We start from the raw sequence: 17,634 nt of genomic DNA, 5'->3' as shown, positions 1-17,634 counted from the left end.
TAAGAAGAGAAAGCAGTCAGTACAAATCATCTCTCTCTTCTCTCTACCAATGGCATCAACAACACAGATGAAGAAAGGAATCTGCACTGGACTGAGGCCTTGTCTATACTAAAGGGAAAAGTCAATCTAAGCTACACAGTTTGAGTTACGTGAATAGCGTAATTCAAATCGATGTAGCTTAGATCTACTTACAGTGGGGCAGTCGACGGGAGAGCGATCAGCAGTTGATTTAGCAGGTCTTCACTAGACCTGCTAAATTGACTGCCGATGCATTGACTGCCATAGCATCAATCCTCCAGTGAGTGTAGACAAGCCCTGAGAGAGATCCTTACTGAAAGATTCAGGCAGTAAAAATGACGGAACTTATGGTGAGAGTCCTTTGCTTTGAATTCACTTAGCTTGTTAAGTTAAGTATTAGTTGTGTTTTACCTTTTGTTTCTTTGCAACTGATTCTGATTTTTGTGCCTCATTAGTTGTAATAATGTAAAATCCATCTTTCTGTAGTTAATACATTTCTTTTACTATTTTATCCAAACCAGTGTGTTTGGATTGAAGTATTTGGGACAACAAGATTGTGTATATACTTTTCTATTAATAAATTATGTACTTTATTTATATGAGCTTGTATTGTCCAGGAAAGTGATGGGCAGTACAAGATGCACATTTCTGGGGACTGGGAATTTGCTGGCGTCCCTCTGCAATATAATTCAGAAGTCACTGGCTAGAACAGTGGTCACCAACTGGTCGATCATGATCGACTTGTTGATTCTGGAGACTCTCCCAGCTGATCACAACCTCCAGCCGCTGTAAGTCCAGTGGTGCAGTGGGGCTACTGCTAAGGCAGGCTCCCTGCCTGCCCTGGCCCCACGTCACTCCCGGAAGTGGCCAGCATGCCCCCACGGTGAGAAGGGGTCTCCGTACACTGCTCCTGCCTGCAAGCACTGCCCCCGCAGCTCCCATTGGCCAGGAACAGGGAATTGTGGCAAAAGGTAGCTGCGGGGCCGGTGCCTGCAAAGAAGGGCAGCAAGGAGAGCCATGTGCCCCCACCAGCGCGTTGGCCCCTTCTGGGAGCAGCCTGGGGCCGGGGCAGGGAGGGAGCCTGCCTTAGCCCCACTATGCCACTGAATGGGAGCCGCCTGCGGTAAGTGCTGCCTGGTGGGAGCCTGCGCCCCAACCCCCAGCCCCCTCCCGGAGCCAGCACCTCATATCTCCCTCCTGCACCCTGAACCCCCGCCTGCACCCCAACACTTTGCTCCAGCCTGGAGCCCCCTCCTACACCCAAACTCCCTCCCAGAGCTTGCGCCCTCCACCCCCTCCTGCACCCCAACCCCCTGCCCCAGGCTCAGCCTGGAGCCCCCTCCCACACTCCAAACCCCTCAGCCTCAGCCCCAGCCCAGAGCCCGCACCCCTGCCCAAACCGCAATCTCCTACCCCAGCCTGGTGAAAGTGAGTGAGGGCGGGGGAGAGCAAATGACTGAGAGAAGGGGGGGTGGAGTGAGTGGGGCGGGGTCTCAGGGAAGGGGTGGGGTAGATCCTCAGTTGCACTAAAATTCAAAAAGTGATCTTCTGTGTAAAAAGGTTGGAGACCACTGGGCTAGAGCATTCATAATACAACTAGGAGTAATTTGCATGCTGGAAGCTACATGAGAGCAGATCAGGAATGATTGCTCACATCCAAGCAGTGTAAAAGGAGCATTCAAGGAACACAGCAGTCCAGATTGTACCTTGAGGAATGTCAGAGATGGACACAAAAGAAGGGGTTTCCAGAGACAGTAATGGACTGATTGCTGAACGCCTGCAACTCCCATTAAGTTCAGTGGAAATTGTGAGTGTTCAACACCTCTGAAAAGTCAGACCATAAAGTTTTAAGAGGCTATTAATGATTTCACTGTGATTTGGCCTGGGTGAACTTTACTGCAGCTTTCGGTAGTATATACTTTGTGGTGCTTGGTATACAAGTCAGTGGTACTAAACTGGTTTGCATTAACAGCTAGTCATATTTCTTCTGCCTACATGCTTTTTATCACTTCCCTTGCAACTGCCTCCTGCTCTCAGATGCACAGCTGGACTCAAGTCACCTGTCAGCAGCAACATTCTTATCCAATGATTTACCAAGAGCAGTTAGTCTTTTCCCCTACAGCTTCCACCTTTTTAGATCAGTGTGAAAGAGGTGTTGGTACTTGTATTAATGCACTGTTGTAACTCCTTCTTCCAGAAGATTTTTGGCAGATACAAGTAACATGATTCCCTTTCAACAGCACACTCCTTCCCTCCAGGCACTGCTTTGCAATGAAAAATTGTGGTAACACCTTAGACAGTGCCAGTTAAGCTTTAATGTTAAGTGTTTAAATTAATTCAACAGATTCTTACTAAATGGGGAAAAAAAAACAACTAAAAACGTAAAGGTGACTTGCAAAGTTAAAGTAAAACCAGAGTGAAATCCTAGCTCTGCACTGACTACCCCATTTAACCAAGCTTTAGGGGCAAGGAGGAGGGGCGCATTCAGCACAGAAATCAATAACTGTAGTTTTCCATTCAGAAATCCTCCTGGCACTTTGCTATTCTCTGAAGACAGACTGACACATTCTAGGTTGACACGGTCAGTGAACCAGTAGGTGTCTAGAGGATTTCACATAGGGGAAAGAATTTATTCCTTTGCTGAATGCCCTCCCATAGCCTGGTTAAGGAGGGTACTAAGGCCATGTCTACACTACAAAATTATGCCAACCTAACTAATGTCAGCATGCGGCCACCAGAGTTATTTGAATCGTTTGTGTGCACACACTTTGCTCCTTGTGTCCACGTGCACATCCTCATCAGGAGTGCTTGTTTGGATTGTATGGTCAGTGTGGGGCACTGTGGGATGGCTCCAGAAGGCCAGTAACAGTTGAAGTAAGCAATGCAGCATCGACAATGACACTGTGTTGTCCAAATTACATCTGCACTGCTCAGAGAGGTGGTGTTACTAAATCAGTGTCGAGAAGCACTTATGTCGCAGGAGCCAAATGGAAGTGAAGACACTTCCACAGCTCGGTCAATGCAAAGCAGCTTATGTCAACCTAACCATGTAACGTAGACTAGGCCTGAGTAAAAAAAGCTGGAATTGCACTCAATTCTTTAATTTTGCAGTTACGCTTTCAAAAGAAAAAAATAGTTAGCCTTTACATCCAAAGGCACAGAATGTTTAAAAGAGGACTAGTTACTGTAGGCCATATTTTCTGCAAAGAGTTTAGCTCAACCATAATAATTTTTACACAAGGTAACATACATGGAGGTTGATATTGTCAGAACAAAAGAGAAGTCAGCACCCCTGAGTTCTAGTGATTTTCACCTTTGTAAAATGCTTTGAGATCCTCAAGTAAAAGGCAATCTGCATATATGGATTTTCAAGCTCTTACCTTTGCTTTGTCTCTCATTGAACCTTTTCCAAGCACAGAGATCTTGGCCCCAGTTTCTTCCTGCAGTCTTTTGATGGTGTTGCCTTGGGGTCCCAAAATCTTCCCAACAAAATTAAACTGATAAAGGAGATAAACAGATTTAGTCCCAAAGCTGAATGAAGTTAATAACGACTGCTGTTAAAACTGCACTGGCAGACAAGGTAACACTGGAAGTTTAACCAAAGTCATCAACAGCCCCACCTCACAGAAAGTCTCATGGAGAAAGTTTAAGTAATATTCGTAGAAAAAATTAGCAACCGGTAGGTGTGCTCTTTTTAGATGTTTTATTTTGCCAGCAATTCATTCTAAATTAATTCACTTAGTCTATTTAATTCTAATACTAGACTCCAACCATTTTATGGACAGCAATTCTTAAGAGTTAGAGGGAGTCTTAATTTTTAAGCATGAAGAGAGCTAAAGAAGAAACTCTACCCTGGTAATGAAAAAGCAGAATTACTCATTGACACTTACATTTTTATCCTGACATTCTAGAAATCCAAAACTTAGATACTGCAAATTTGCATAGGAGAAATTCCACAGAAATTAGAGCACCACTCTAGCATAACTCATGACATTCTGAGAAAGACACCGCTCACTAAGCATAGCATACAAGATTTTATTATGTTTACAGGTAGATCAGAGAGACTTGGTCAGTTATTTTCTGGCCCTCACCTTGGGATACTGTTTGACAGGTATCAGAACACGTTCCTTCAGTTTCATGTTCTTGTGGGAAAACAAATCCAAGTAGTTCTCTTCCTCATCCTTCTTTGTCTCACCCTTCTGAATTTTTTCAATTTCTAGACAAGATAAAAATAGTATAATTTTTGTTCCTCAAACTGAAATGACACTTTATATTCAGTTGCATCATGACAGGCTATAGTGCCCTAAATTCTCTCTCTCTATATGTACATTTATAACTATGTGGCAACAAAATTTGGATGTATTAAAAAAAAGAAAAGGGCAGCCCATCTAGTCTTGCCTGTTTGTGTCTCTACCCAAAATCTAGGGCTTTAGAAGAATGAAGGACGTTGTTGGTTCGTAATAAGGAAACGGAATGGTGGATTATGACACAAGTCACCTCAATTGACAGTGAGCACGAATGCTTAAAATACAATATGCCATGTGTGATGTGTCCCTTCCTTTCTTTCAAACCTCATGAATTAAATATGGCAAAGAACTTTGTCAGTGAAGTGTTAAGGTTGCCTGGTCATAGTTTGTACCCTTCCAGAATGCTGAGTTTCACAAAAGAAACCTCTGAAAACCAGGAAATACAGAGTAAAGGCAAACGCCCACACAACCTTAACTCTACCCCCCATGGAGCTAGCAATAGCCACTGGGAATTATTTGCATGGATTCCAGCAGCTTTCACTGTGTTACGTGTAGCTGTATCAAATGGTGCAGGACTAAACTGGAGTAGTTTAAAAGAGCTCTGACTGTCATAAAGAAATTAGGGTCTGAGTTCCCAGGTGCATATGTACCTTGAGGTTCCAGTCTGCATCATTTCAATACTGAATTGCGTAAGTTATGTCAGTAGCAGAGCACTGGAGTCTTCTTGCCATGGGTACTGTCAGTAGTCAGGTAGGATATGAAAGCAGTTCGTGGATTTAATGAAGGGTAGGGGAAAATATAGGTTTAAATGGTACCCTTTGTGCAAGCATGAAGGGGCTGTAAAAGGGAATGAAGTGGTTGTTAAATTTTACAAGTGTGGTATTCTGTCTGGGGAGTAAGTAGGCTTAGTGGTTTGAGCAGAGGGCAAGTGCAGGTAAGTGGAATGGGTCAGACCCTCATAGATGGGCAAGCCCCCACCCAACCTGGTACATACAAACATATACACTTGAAGGCAAGAAGTGGGGTGGGGGGCTGGAACCCCTGAACCCAGCTCACATAAGGTGGGGTAGGCAGAGGAGCTCAGATGACCCCATTCCCTAAAATACCCGTCCCCTGCCAGTAAATATTTGCATCCTTTAAAAAATTTTTTTGATTATCTTCTCTCAAAGTAAAAAAAAAACAAAAAAACAACCTGACATATGACCAATATGCCTTCCAACCTCTTCCAATTTTCTGGTGGGACTTGAACTGACACTGGCTGCGTGAGTCAGATTCAAAGGACAACTGCTTATACCCATGAGCTAACAAGCTGGTGTGAAACTTCAAAGGTTAAGAATCCTGTAACTCCTCTGTAACATGCATGCTCAGTGTAATGCCTTTTAGCTTGTCATTTAGCACAAGAGGCTTGTGCCATGCTAAACTAGCGAAGCAAAATCTTTTCCAAATAAAGTTATCTCATGAACACTTTGGTCAAATAGCCCTAAGTTTGGACCCCTAACAGAACTCCTGCACCCTCATGAAGCACACCACATCAAGGCAATCTGAGCAATGGTAAACTTTAGAAGACTAAAGGCTGAGTCTACAATGAAAAGTTAGGTTGACCGAGCTACATCAGGCAGGAGTGTGAAAAATCAACACCCCTTAGCAATACAGTTAAGCCAACCCCAGTGTAGAAAGCACCAGGTCAATGGAAGAATTCTTCCATCTATCTAGCTCAGGGATGGGCAAACTTTTTGGCCCAAGGGCCACATCGGGGTTGTGAAACAGTATGGAGGCTATGCCTCTGCAAACAGCCTGGCCCCTTGCCCCCATCCACCCCCTCCCACTTCCTGCCCCCCTCAGAATCTCCAACCCATCCTGCTCCTTATCCCCTGACCGCCCCTAACTACCCCCCGGGACTCCACCCCCATCCAACCCCCCTGCTCCCTGTCCCCTATCTGCCCTGCCCTCTATCCACACTCCTGCCCCAACAGACCCCCCTGACCCATCCAACCCCCACTCCTTGTCTCCTAACTGCCCCCCCAACCCAACCCCCCCCGCACCTCCCAAACCCCCACCCCATCCAACCCCCCTGCTCCCTATCCAACGCCCCCCAACTCCCTGTCTCCTGACTGCGACCCCCCTCCCCAAACCTCTGCCCCATCCAACCACATCCCCCGTCCCCTGACTGCCCCTCCAGGACCTCCTGCCCCTTATCCAACACCCCCCTTTCCCTTACCAGGCTGCTCAGAGAGGCAGGACAGGCTTATTGGAAAGCCTGGGAAGCGGGGAGGGGGGACACAGGTGGAGGGGCCAGGGACTTGGCCAGGAGCTCAGGGGCCAGGCAGGACGGTCCCGCAGGCCGGATGTGGCCTGCAGGCCGTAGTTTGTCCACCTCTGATCTAGCTACTGCCTTTCGGGGAGGTCGATTAACCACGGCAATGGGAAAAAAACCCTGTTGCTGTAATGAGTGTCTACACTCAAGGGCTACAGAGGTGCATCTGTATCTGGGCTGTTGCAGTGTTTTAAGTTTAGACACGGTCTTAGACGAGCAGAGATTTAAACAGAAACCTCATCTTAATCTTAACCATGGCAGGGCTGTTGCTCTGCCATAATACAAACTTCATCTCTGAGTCAAACAAAGCACCCACCTGAAAGCTCCTACTGCCCCAGAGCAACCAGTCCCAAAACGTATTAATTCTTCAAACACTCCCATTTCAAGGAGGCAACCACTGGGAATTAGGTCAAGTCTTGTCTGCACACGAAAGTTGCACCAAAGCTGCACCATTTTACATAAGGGTAAGACTTTAATTGAATTTAGCTAAACTTATTTTGGTTTAACAGTTGCTTATTTCAGTCTATCCTAAACTAATCCCTAATAAATTTAAAATAAACCAAAATTAATGTGTTCACAAAGGAGTTTGTGCCGGTTTAATTAAATTGGTTTCCAATTACATCTTTAATTAAACCGGTGCAACTTTCAGAAGCCCTAAATATGTGGCTTTCAATTTTGTATTAGCTCAATCAAGTTGTCCTAACAGGACTGAAGAGCCAATTTAACACTTGTTAAAATGAAGACCATCACATTTGGAGGCACATTAATTGACCGTGTTGCACCCTGGGGGAAGCCTGCGCTGCAACATGGCTATCTAACAATCTTCAAACATGTTAACCTGCCCCTCAAGAGTCAACCGGGCTTTTCAATCCTGTCAAGTCATCACAGCTGGAAAAACTTTTTTGGCTTTAAACACATGACCCTAGCTTTTAGTCTTAATTTGTAGATTTTATAGCTAGCCAATTATAGCGTGGTGGGGAGAGAAAGGTAGTGCAACAGACAGAGATGAAATCATGGTACAGTCTTGGTCAGAAATGTGGCTAGAAGCCGAAGCACCTTTGTGAAATACTGTATACGGTAAGTCAATCATCAGGGTCTAAAACAGGGATCTCAAACTCAAATCACCATGAGGGCCACATGAGGACTAGTACACTGGCCTGAGGGCAGCATCGCTGACAACTTTTCATTCAAAGATACAAAAGCCCCTCCCTTCCCTGCCCCCACTCCACCCTTTCCATGAGGCCCTAGCCCTGCCCCTTCCCGCCCAATCCCAAAGTCCCTGTCCCAACTCCACCCCCTCCCTGCCCCTATTCCAACCCTTTCCCCAAATCCCTGCCCAGCCTCTTCCCCTCCTGGAATGTTTGGCAGCAGCAAGCGCTGGGAGGTAGGCTCAAGGGTGTGGGGAGCTATGGCGGGCCACAGGAAATAACTCTTTGGGCCACATGCGGCCCGTGTGTTTGAGACCCCTGGTCTACAACCCTGACATCGTCCTAGCTGTGGACAGAGATGACACTTTGAGTGAGAGAGCGAGCGCGAGAGAGCGCGCCAGCTCAATGAAGGGGGAATCACATGCAACAGGACACTAAACAAAAGATTAACATCTCATTCTGGAAGGCCCTCATACCACTGGGATGGGCCCAGTACAAGAATTTAACAAAACAGAACTCAAAGGTTCAATGGGTCTTTCCATAAGCTTTGGAAACACCAAATTAAAGTCCAGAGGATCAGCAGATTTTCAAATGGGAGGATACAAATTTGTACCCTTTAAAGAAACATTTCATCAGGTGATTGTGAAACACCATAATTCTTTTCAAAATGGACACAGTTAGCAGAAATAGCAACTCAAAAGGTTTCCTTAGGGGCACGCCACTACGTCGTGCACTAACTGGCCTATTGTGTGCCAGCAGGGTCTGCACAGCCCAGTCAGCATGCAATATAGTGTGCATCAGAATTCATGCTGACATGCACTACCGCACCATGTAGACAAGCCCTTAGCTGCTAGGTATAGCTTTGATGACAGTGACAAGAAAAACGGCCAAGGCTTCTACCATGAACACACCTTTTTAAACCTGTTTCCATCTGACAACAGCGACAGCCATTCTGCCCATCAAATCGTGAAAGGCCCTTACATCACTTGTAGGGAGGACACAACATCAACACAGCATCAGCTGGGGATGAGACATAAAAGCACTGTGCTACCAGCTCCTGAGAGAGAGACTGACTCCTCATCAGGCAGTACTACTGATTCTCAGCTACTTGGATAGAAGCGACAGGTATCTCCAGAGAAATCTGCTGTTCTTTGAAGACATGTAGGATGGAAAGGAAGCAGCAGTCATGGTCTCTTGTCAAAGTTCACAGGACCCATATCGAGTAAATGCTGCATAAGACATAAGAGCTGTGGAGTTGGGCATATTAAAGACTCCAAACACGGTGTCTGAACCAGGCTCCTCGAGGTGAAGTTACAGTGCAATAGTACCCACTTATCTTGAAGCTGAGAAGAACATGGCACTGGACATAGATTCTGAGGAACTGTGGGCCCTATGGGACCAAGTCGCTCACCCACAGTGCTGAAGGATCAGGAGAAATGGAGGAACTGATCCAACCGATTATTTGGTGGTTACTTGGGATCTGCACCTGATGTTCCATGTTCTGAACTCTTCAATTGACTTGTCAACTGACTGCATATTATTTGACCATAATCAAATATTGTTAAATATTTTAGCAAGAATGCCCTGATGTAGGTGGCAGATTAACTTTTTGATTGCATCATGGTGCCAGAGAAATTCAGTTCATTGTTCCACGTTTTTCTGAGTTAAAATAACTCAGTTAAGTAACTTTTTTTTGTAGCAAGGCATAAGCATGTAAGGTTAAGCTAACTGGAGACCATAAAGTCTTACTCTTCTTCTGTTACTGTTCTAAAAAATTAGTGCTTTAAAATTTGATCATTTTTGACAATATTTGACCGATCAAATGTCCAACACTACGTAGTCACTTTGCCAAAAGGGGTAATATCTACCTCAGTGGAGATGACTGATCTAAATGGCCCAAATCTAAGATGTTTTATCCTTTGTAGGACTCCTAGGAACCAAGGAAGATAAAAGACACTGGAGTCCAAGCAGGATCTCGGTCAAAGCCATCTTACACCGCCTCTGGAAGTGTAAAATATGCTTTCCCTGATCCATATGAAGAATTCAGATCCTTCGGCATCACAAATCATCAAGAGTAAATTACTGGAGGACTTTATAAGAGAATGAGTCCTTAGATGTCACAGTGGCTGAAGAAATTGTACAAGCACAACTCAGACTATAAATATCCTTTCACAACGTAAAAAACTGCTCTGAACACAAGCTCTCTTTTTTCAAGTCTCTTGGCAACAGCATGACAACTGTATATATTCAGGACTGGGGTGATCTTGTGAAAGTTGCAAGATAGCACTGAAATTGAAGACCTTTGTTTATTCACTAACTAGGTTTCAAGAACGCAGCTGCAGTATTTAAATTTTGCCAGTGACTTCAGACTATATTAGAAGAGAGACACTTCAGGATGAGATTTAATTTAGTTTCTATGCTCAGAGCTTTGACTGACTAGAATGTCAGACCCTTTATACATTATCCTATCTAGTAATCTGCTCATGTAATCCAAACCAAACTCTGAACGATGATAGGACACCTAAATTTCAGTTATGATTGTGTAGATATCCTTAGAATAATTGAACAGAATTTTAGAGTACAAACTGCAAATTCTGTACAGTAAATATTGCTGAGAAAGTCACTCAAACAAAGCCAAACTGGCACTCAAAGAGGGTAGCGTTAAGGGTGTGTCACAGGCGTAGTGTGTACCTTAACTCTTCACTTCCTGGCTTTCAGAAATTTAGCCACTCTCCACATTCTGGAAGAGTACAAGTCACACACGGCAACCTTAACTCAGCAGAGCCCCTTGGCTCAATTGACCTCAAATTTGGACCACTCATACTACCTTGCAGCCATGAGGCCCAGCAAATGTCAAGATAATCTGAGGTTTCAGAGTAGCAGCCGTGTTAGTCTGTAGCCGCAAAAAAGAAAAGGCGTACTTGTGGCACCTTAGAGACTAACCAATTTGAGCATAAATAAAGCATAAAGCTTATGCTCAAATAAATTTGTTAGTCTCAAAGGTGCCACAAGTACTCCTTCTCTTTTTGAAGATAATCTGAGTGAAACATGAGGATTTTAGAGCACTTAGAGTAGTTAAGCTTTAAACAGAAAGAGAAGTTCAATCCATAGCAGAGCTGGCACTTTGCTGTAATACACGGAAAGATACTCGTAAATGTAATGAAATATTTAGTATAAATCCTCAGTACACCCACTCAGCAATTAAAGAGTTACCTGTGGCGAGAACACCATTCTCTGTGCAAGAATTAGCAAATCTGTACTGCACCCAGAAGGTTTCACTTCATTAATACAACTCTGAGAGATATTTCCTCTGCTGTTTGAGAACACCAGTTGGTTGAAGGGCACGTTACTGGAAGTATTGTTATAGACTAAGACTCATCTATAAACATTGTTTTCAGGAAAACATGACAGTTTTAAAAAAGACCACTTAATTACCTTGGGAATACTACACATCTAATTTATCAAAACCAAGAGGTATACCAGTGGCACCAAGACACAAATTCAGAACTGAGCCACATCAAATCACTTGTACAACGAAGATGACAGATTTAAATCACAGTTTCCTAGTTTTACATGAGGAGTTGAAAGGAGTGATGTATCTACTATATTAATATTGGCAATGCCATATTAGAACTGCTTTCAAACATACTTTTAAATCAAACAGACGTAACAAGAGGCTAAATTCTACTCTTCTTGTCTAAAATAAGTATAACATCCTTTGTGTGTTAGTTTACACGGCCTCTCCACCTTGTTACGCAGAGGAAGACGTTAGCGTTTTAACTTGTTCTAATTTTTAAAACAACAACTGTGTTTCAACACAGCCCTGTCTACTTGATACAGATACTGAATGTGACTACAGCACAGCTGTGCTGTGGTGATACGGAGAAATCCGAGCCACCAGGCGATTGGACAGTGATGATCAGGGGAAAGAAAGAGAGTGCTAGCCTAGTCACAGAACAAAGACTGCCATGCCATTTCCATTTAGTTTCATCAGAGGCATAAAACAAGCTCTAACACAGATTTTCATAGCGGTGAATAAAAAAAAAACACACAATCCCACGTTTCAAAGGAATCGGAATAGAGACTACATAAAAAAACTAGTTTACTACCATTCTCTTTAGTCTCCTCTCCCCCAAGGATGAAAAGGGCCAAGAAAAATCACACTTTCTTAAAGAAGAAAGTTCTAGGTTTGTGTTTAATCCCCGAATGAACCATTGGGGCTGGATGCCATTTAAACAATCATAGATGTGTGTATCTTAAAACTACCAATCCGTCCAAAGTACATCATGGCAGGAGCAAGCTGAACGATTAAACTGCCCCCCGCCGTGGCGATTTAACTTCCCCATTCACTGCTTAAACCTTGCAGACGAGACAGTTTACGCAGCGAACTGTAACATGCCCAGGGCAAAAAGGCGACCGTCCCCCTCCCCAGCTCAGCCTCTCCCCAAAACCTCCCCAGACCCTGGCCTCTGCCCCACCTCCCGGCACGGAGACCAATCGGTTGCGAGGAGGAGAAGGGCCCGAAGGGAGGGAAGCGTCTGGCAGGACAGCCTCATGGCAGCCAGTCCCCGGGCTCCCCTGCTCCACGGGGATCCGACCCCCCCACCCCGGGCGGGCCCCTTCCCAGGAGCGGGGCACTCGGGCACCTTCCCCGCTCGGGGCGCAGCCGGGAGAGCCGCTCTGAGCGTCGAACAAAGAGTGGGGCCGGCCGGGACGGAGACGCCCCGGCCCTCGTCCTGCCGCCGCCGATCGCGGCCGCAAGGAAGGGCGGGTCTCCTCGCCCGTTCCCAGCCCCGTTGCCCCATGTCGGCGGAGTTGGGGGGGAGAGGGCCGGGCGCCCCAGCCGGTGCCTGGCGCCCAGGAGCAGCGCCGCCTGGGTGACCGACGGGTGCTCCCCCACGGCCGCCCCCCCCCCGTCCCAGCCGGCCCCCCCCCGTCCCAGCCGGCCCCCCCATCTGGACCGCCCCCCCCCCGATCTCGTCCTAGCCGACTCCCGATCTCTCCTGCCCGCCCCCCCTCCCCGGGCCTGCTTCCGCCTCCCCGGCGCTACCTGCCGTCAGCAGCTGCATGGCGTGGGTGAAGGACGGGTCCAGGCTGTCCTTCTCGGCCATGAGCTCAGGCAGGTACTTGTTCTCGGGCTCCATCTTGACGGTGGCCCCGGGCAGGAGCGGGGTGGGCGCGGCGGCGGGGGTCTGGGAGGCGGCGGCGGTCGCGGCGGGCGGGAGGAGCGGCGGCGGCTGGGCCCCGGCCCCTCGGGCTCCCCCGCGGGGCGGCCGGCGGGGCCCCGGCGCCCCTGACCGGGCGGCGGGGCCCGGGGCTCTGCCCAGCCGGGCGGCGGGGTCCTCGCGGCGCTGCATCCGCGGAAAGAGGGGGCGGGGGGGCGGCCGAACGAGCGGGGGGACCGAGAGGGCGAACAGGGTTGCCGCGCACCGACCGCCGGGGCTCCCAAGACAGGAAGTGAAGAGCCGGAAACACCGCCGCCGCCGCCGCCAACAGCCCCTGGCCCACTGCGCCTGCGCTCCCGCCGCCCGCTCCCGTGCGGCGTGGACGTTCGCACACCGCCCCCGTCACAGACGGCTCAAGCCCCAAGCATGCGCTGCCGCCTCCGTCGAGAACAAAGCGCCGACGGGCACCGGTGCGCATGCCCAACCGTCGCCCGCGGCTGGCCGTGCGCACGCGCAACCTTCAGCCCGCGAAGACCCGCGCGCGAGACTCTCGTTGCGCACGCGTCGCGCTGAGCGGCGCCTTATTAAGTCACAAGCGCCGCCGAAAACAAAGTGCCTCGGGAACTCAGTGCGCCTGCGCAGCACGCTGACGCTCAGGCGAGGTACATTGCGCATGAGCCACCAACGCCTTGAGTCGAGAACAAAGCGTCGGCTGCACCTAGGGGGCGCATGCGTATTGTCGTCTCTCTCCGTCTCTCCGGTCGAAAACTCAGGGTGTAGCGTAGTGGCCTCAATGCGCATGTGCGCTTGCCTTTGCCTTCCCCCGGCCCTGTGGCGTGTGCTCGCGAGTCGCTGCGGGGCTTCTGAACGTGCTGCAGTGCGCATGTGCCGCGTCCTGGGGCTGGTGGCTGCACGTGGTCGGGAGCGGGGGAGCCCGGGCGGGGCTGGGGACGCCGTCCCGGAGACACTGTGGCGCGCCGGGGCCTCGGATGGGGAGGAGGGGAGTGGCCTGGACCCGGGGCACAGGGGTTGCGGCTATGGGGGTGTGGTGGGGATACTGGGGTTGGGGCACAGGGATTGCTGCTATGGGGATACTGGGGTTGCGGGTATGGGGGAGTTGTGGGGATACTGGGGTTGGGGGTGTTGGGGCACAGGGATTGCCGCTGTGGGGATACTGGGGTTGCGGGTATGGGGGAGTTGTGGGGATACTGGGGTTGGGGGTGTTGGGGCACAGGGATTGCCGCTGTGGGGATACTGGGGTTGCGGGTATGGGGGAGTTGTGGGGATCCTGGGGTTGGGGGAGTTGTGGGGGGGTTGGGGGTTTTGGGGCACAGGGATTGCTGGTATGGGGATACTGGGGTTGCGGGTATGGGGGCACAGGGATTGCCGGTTTGGGGATACTGGGGTTGAGGGAATTGTGGGGATACTGGGGTTGCGGCTATGGGGGTGTGGTGGGGATACTGGGGTTGGGGCACAGGGATTGGTGCTATGGGGATACTGGGGTTGCAGGTATGGGGGAGTTGTGGGGATACTGGGGTTGGGGGAGTTGTGGGGGGGTTGGGGGTTTTGGGGCACAGGGATTGCTGGTATGGGGATACTGGGGTTGCGGGTATGGGGGCACAGGGATTGCCGGTTTGGGGATACTGGGGTTGAGGGAGTTGTGGGGATACTGGGGTTGCAGCTATGGGGGTGTGGTGGGGATACTGGGGTTGGGGCACAGGGATTGCTGCTATGGGGATACTGGGGTTGCGGGTATGGGGGGGTTGGGGGAGTTGTGGGGGGGTTGGGGGTTTTGGGGCACAGGGATTGCTGGTATGGGGATACTGGGGTTGCGGGTATGGGGGCACAGGGATTGCCGGTTTGGGGATACTGGGGTTGAGGGAGTTGTGGGGATACTGGGGTTGCGGCTATGGGGGTGTGGTGGGGATACTGGGGTTGGGGCACAGGGATTGCCGCTATGGGGATACTGGGGTTGCGGGTATGTGGGTGTTGTGGGGATACTGGGGTTGAGGGAGTTGTGGGGATATTGGGGTTGCGGGTATGGGGGGATTGTGGGGATACTGGGGTTGGGGGTGTTGGGGCACAGGGATTGCTGGTATGGGGGTGTTATGGGGACATGGGTTGCAGATATGGGGCGGTGTTCTGTGGAGTTTGGGATTGTGGGAGGTGTTATGGGGACACAGGGAGCAGAGTGTAGGATGGGACAGGAGTGTGAAGGTTAGACCAAACACACACAGGCTATGACATTTACTGCAAACCAACCAAAGAAAAGAAAACCACAGCCGGAGGGCTGGTGATCTAGTCCTGAACTCGTGCTATCCTGCCTAAGCACTAGCAACATGTGTTGAGCCAGATGTTGCCTTCTAGGGGCACTATGGTAGGTACAAACGTGACCCCTTGGCACTCTTGCTGGAAGGAACTGCAGTGCCTTGTGTTCTCACAGATTCCAGGTGGTGGAGTAATGTAGTTTTGGAAGCAGATCTAAGATCCCTGGAAGGGAGGACATTAGAGGTTGATCCAGTTCCAATAGGGTCCAGCTACAAAGGCTTTGCAGAGCACCACAGTGAGCTGTTGGAGATGAGCTGATTTTGAATGCAAGGGAGGAAGAAGAGATACTACAGGAAGCAGCTGAATCTGTTGGGAGTTTATAAATCCCACACATAAGGTGGTGGTGATGGGAGGCCCGAGGCTGAGCTAATGCGGAAGGAACTCTCTCCCTGCAAATTCTCATGAAATCCAGTAACGTTGCTGACTTTGACAGCTTGAGTCTGGAGTGGCTCAGGAACATCAGTACCAACCTCAGGGGACGAAGCAGGGCACGCACCCCATATTGCTTATGCTTAGAAATCTTTGCCCCTCAGAGTCCAAGCAGCATAGCTAGGTACAGTTCCTTCTTCCCCCACCGAGTTCAAGCTGATGGGATGAGTCCACCTTCACATCTCCTCTTCCTGGGTGTGGGAGGAGCAATCAGCAAAGTTTTTTGTCCTCTGGTGTTCCACAGTGGCTTGTCTGGTGCACATGGGTCTTCTCTTGGGCAGGAGATGACACCTCTTGTGGAAAACTATTATTTCACATTTGGTAATGCTTCTCTCCTGACTGGGAGTTTACAGTTTCAGAGCAAACATGTAAATACTAACTTATAACACAGGCTATAGAGTGAGATTAATGCACGCAGCAACTCACAAGCATTTCATAAAGACCACATTTCTATAAATCTGATACCTATTTTAACAATACTAACATGCAGGTGAACCAGACTGGTTTCCAGCGATGCATTTGTCAGTGTTCAGTTGAGACCTCAGGGCCTTGGCATGAGCTGGCACCTGGTCTGCCAGCATCACAGTTGTACCGAGCGATTTTTCAGAAAGAAAACTTTGAGGGTCACTGGTTGTAGGGATCTCTGTCAGTGCTGCTGGTGAAGGCAGCGTTCCTTTACTGGTTGACAGGATCCCGTTCCTGGAAGCTACAGACCTTCAAGCCATTGTGAGCAGTGATTGTCCTATGATTAATGGATTGGCTGGTTCATAGTCCAGCAACACAGCGCAAGAGTGGAATAGACCAACAGTTCATAAAAGCTGTGGCTACTCTAGAAAATCCTGCCGTGCTTGATAGTGTCTGTCACCTGAGGGTTCACTCAGGAGGCCCTAGAAGGGAAGAAACTTCTGAGGAGAGAGACTTCTCAGAGGAGCTGATGAGCATGCTCCCTAGGAAAGGAACTCCAAGGGGGAACTATGAGTGCCGAGACCCTGGTCCTAGTGAAAGGACCTTACCAGTCTCAGTGCAGTGAGAGCCCGCTATCTTTTCAGAGTGTCTCACCATCTGGGCTTCTTTCTCTGCTCTCACTTTCCTTCCTGATTCAGTCACGCTCCCCCTTTCCATCGGTCCAGCTCAGCATCACACCCCTGACACAGTTTTCACATGCTTCACCCTGCAACCTATTAACCTTCTCTTCCTTCCCGGACCACATGGTTCCTGTGCCGTCCCAACTGCCATGGGACTTTCCCAGATCCTTTTGGTCCAAACATTCCATCCCCGCTCCTGCGAACGGGCCCCCACTGCCCCAGTCACTTCACCAGCTCTTTCAATAGCAAGACACAAGACTCTGCCTGTGCACGCTGGCTCTGCTGTCCAGAATCAGCCCCTCTGCTCCAAAGATGCTTCCGTCGACCTAGCTACCGCCTCTCGGAGGGCTGGGTTACCTTCCCTGATGGAAAAACCCCTTCCGTCCGTAGAGGAATTATCTACACTACGATGCTACAGCGGCATAGCTGCAGTGCCATAGTGGTGCTGCTGTAGCGTAGAAATACCCTCAGACAGCCTGAGCCTGTCTGCCTGTGTATGGCCGTTTTCAAAATAAGGGCCCTGGTTCATTTCTGCCTCTTTCTGTTTCTCTTTCCAGGCTAGATTCTCCTGTCCACTACAAAGTCTAGAGATGGCCAGTGGAGAATTCTTCTGTTCTGGCATAAGTGCATCAGGGGTTTTCTAGGGCTAGGTCAGGGAGGGAGATAGCACAGCAGAGCTCCACGTATGCCTAAATCAGGGATTGGCGACCTTTGGCACGCGGCCCGTCAGGGAAAGCCGCTGGCAGGCCGGGGCAGTTTGTTTACCTGCAGCGTCTGCAGATTCAGCAGATCGCAGCTCCCAATTGCCGCGGTTCACCATTCTAGGCCAATGGGGGCTGCAGGAAGCGGCGTGGGCCGAGGGATGTGCTGGCCGCTGCTTCCCGCAGCCCCCATTGGCCT

General features: G+C 49.3%; 1 protein-coding gene across 2 annotated transcripts in view; it reads right to left on the bottom strand.

Moving 5' to 3' along the window:
• KHDRBS1 (KH RNA binding domain containing, signal transduction associated 1) overlaps window positions 1–13,432 on the bottom strand; it is a 29,997-nt gene extending 16,565 nt beyond the window's left edge. For both annotated transcript variants that reach the window (XR_007353414.2, XM_048826246.2), the window contains exons 1-3: window positions 12,778–13,432; window positions 4,110–4,234; window positions 3,399–3,515 (exon numbers count right to left, since the gene is read on the bottom strand). Coding sequence is in view for 1 of the 2 variants with exons in the window: in XM_048826246.2 (XP_048682203.1) it covers window positions 3,399–3,515; window positions 4,110–4,234; window positions 12,778–13,084 (549 nt within the window). In the remaining variant the exon portion in view is untranslated. The remainder of the gene's footprint in view (window positions 1–3,398; window positions 3,516–4,109; window positions 4,235–12,777) is intronic.
• Between the last annotated feature and the right edge of the window lie 4,202 nt (window positions 13,433–17,634).

The sequence above is a fragment of the Caretta caretta genome, chromosome 19, assembly GCF_965140235.1.
Source record: "Caretta caretta isolate rCarCar2 chromosome 19, rCarCar1.hap1, whole genome shotgun sequence".
NCBI lineage: Eukaryota > Metazoa > Chordata > Testudines > Cheloniidae > Caretta > Caretta caretta.
The sequence above is the reverse complement of the archived record's forward strand: the minus strand, read 5'-3'. Positions and strand labels throughout refer to the sequence as shown.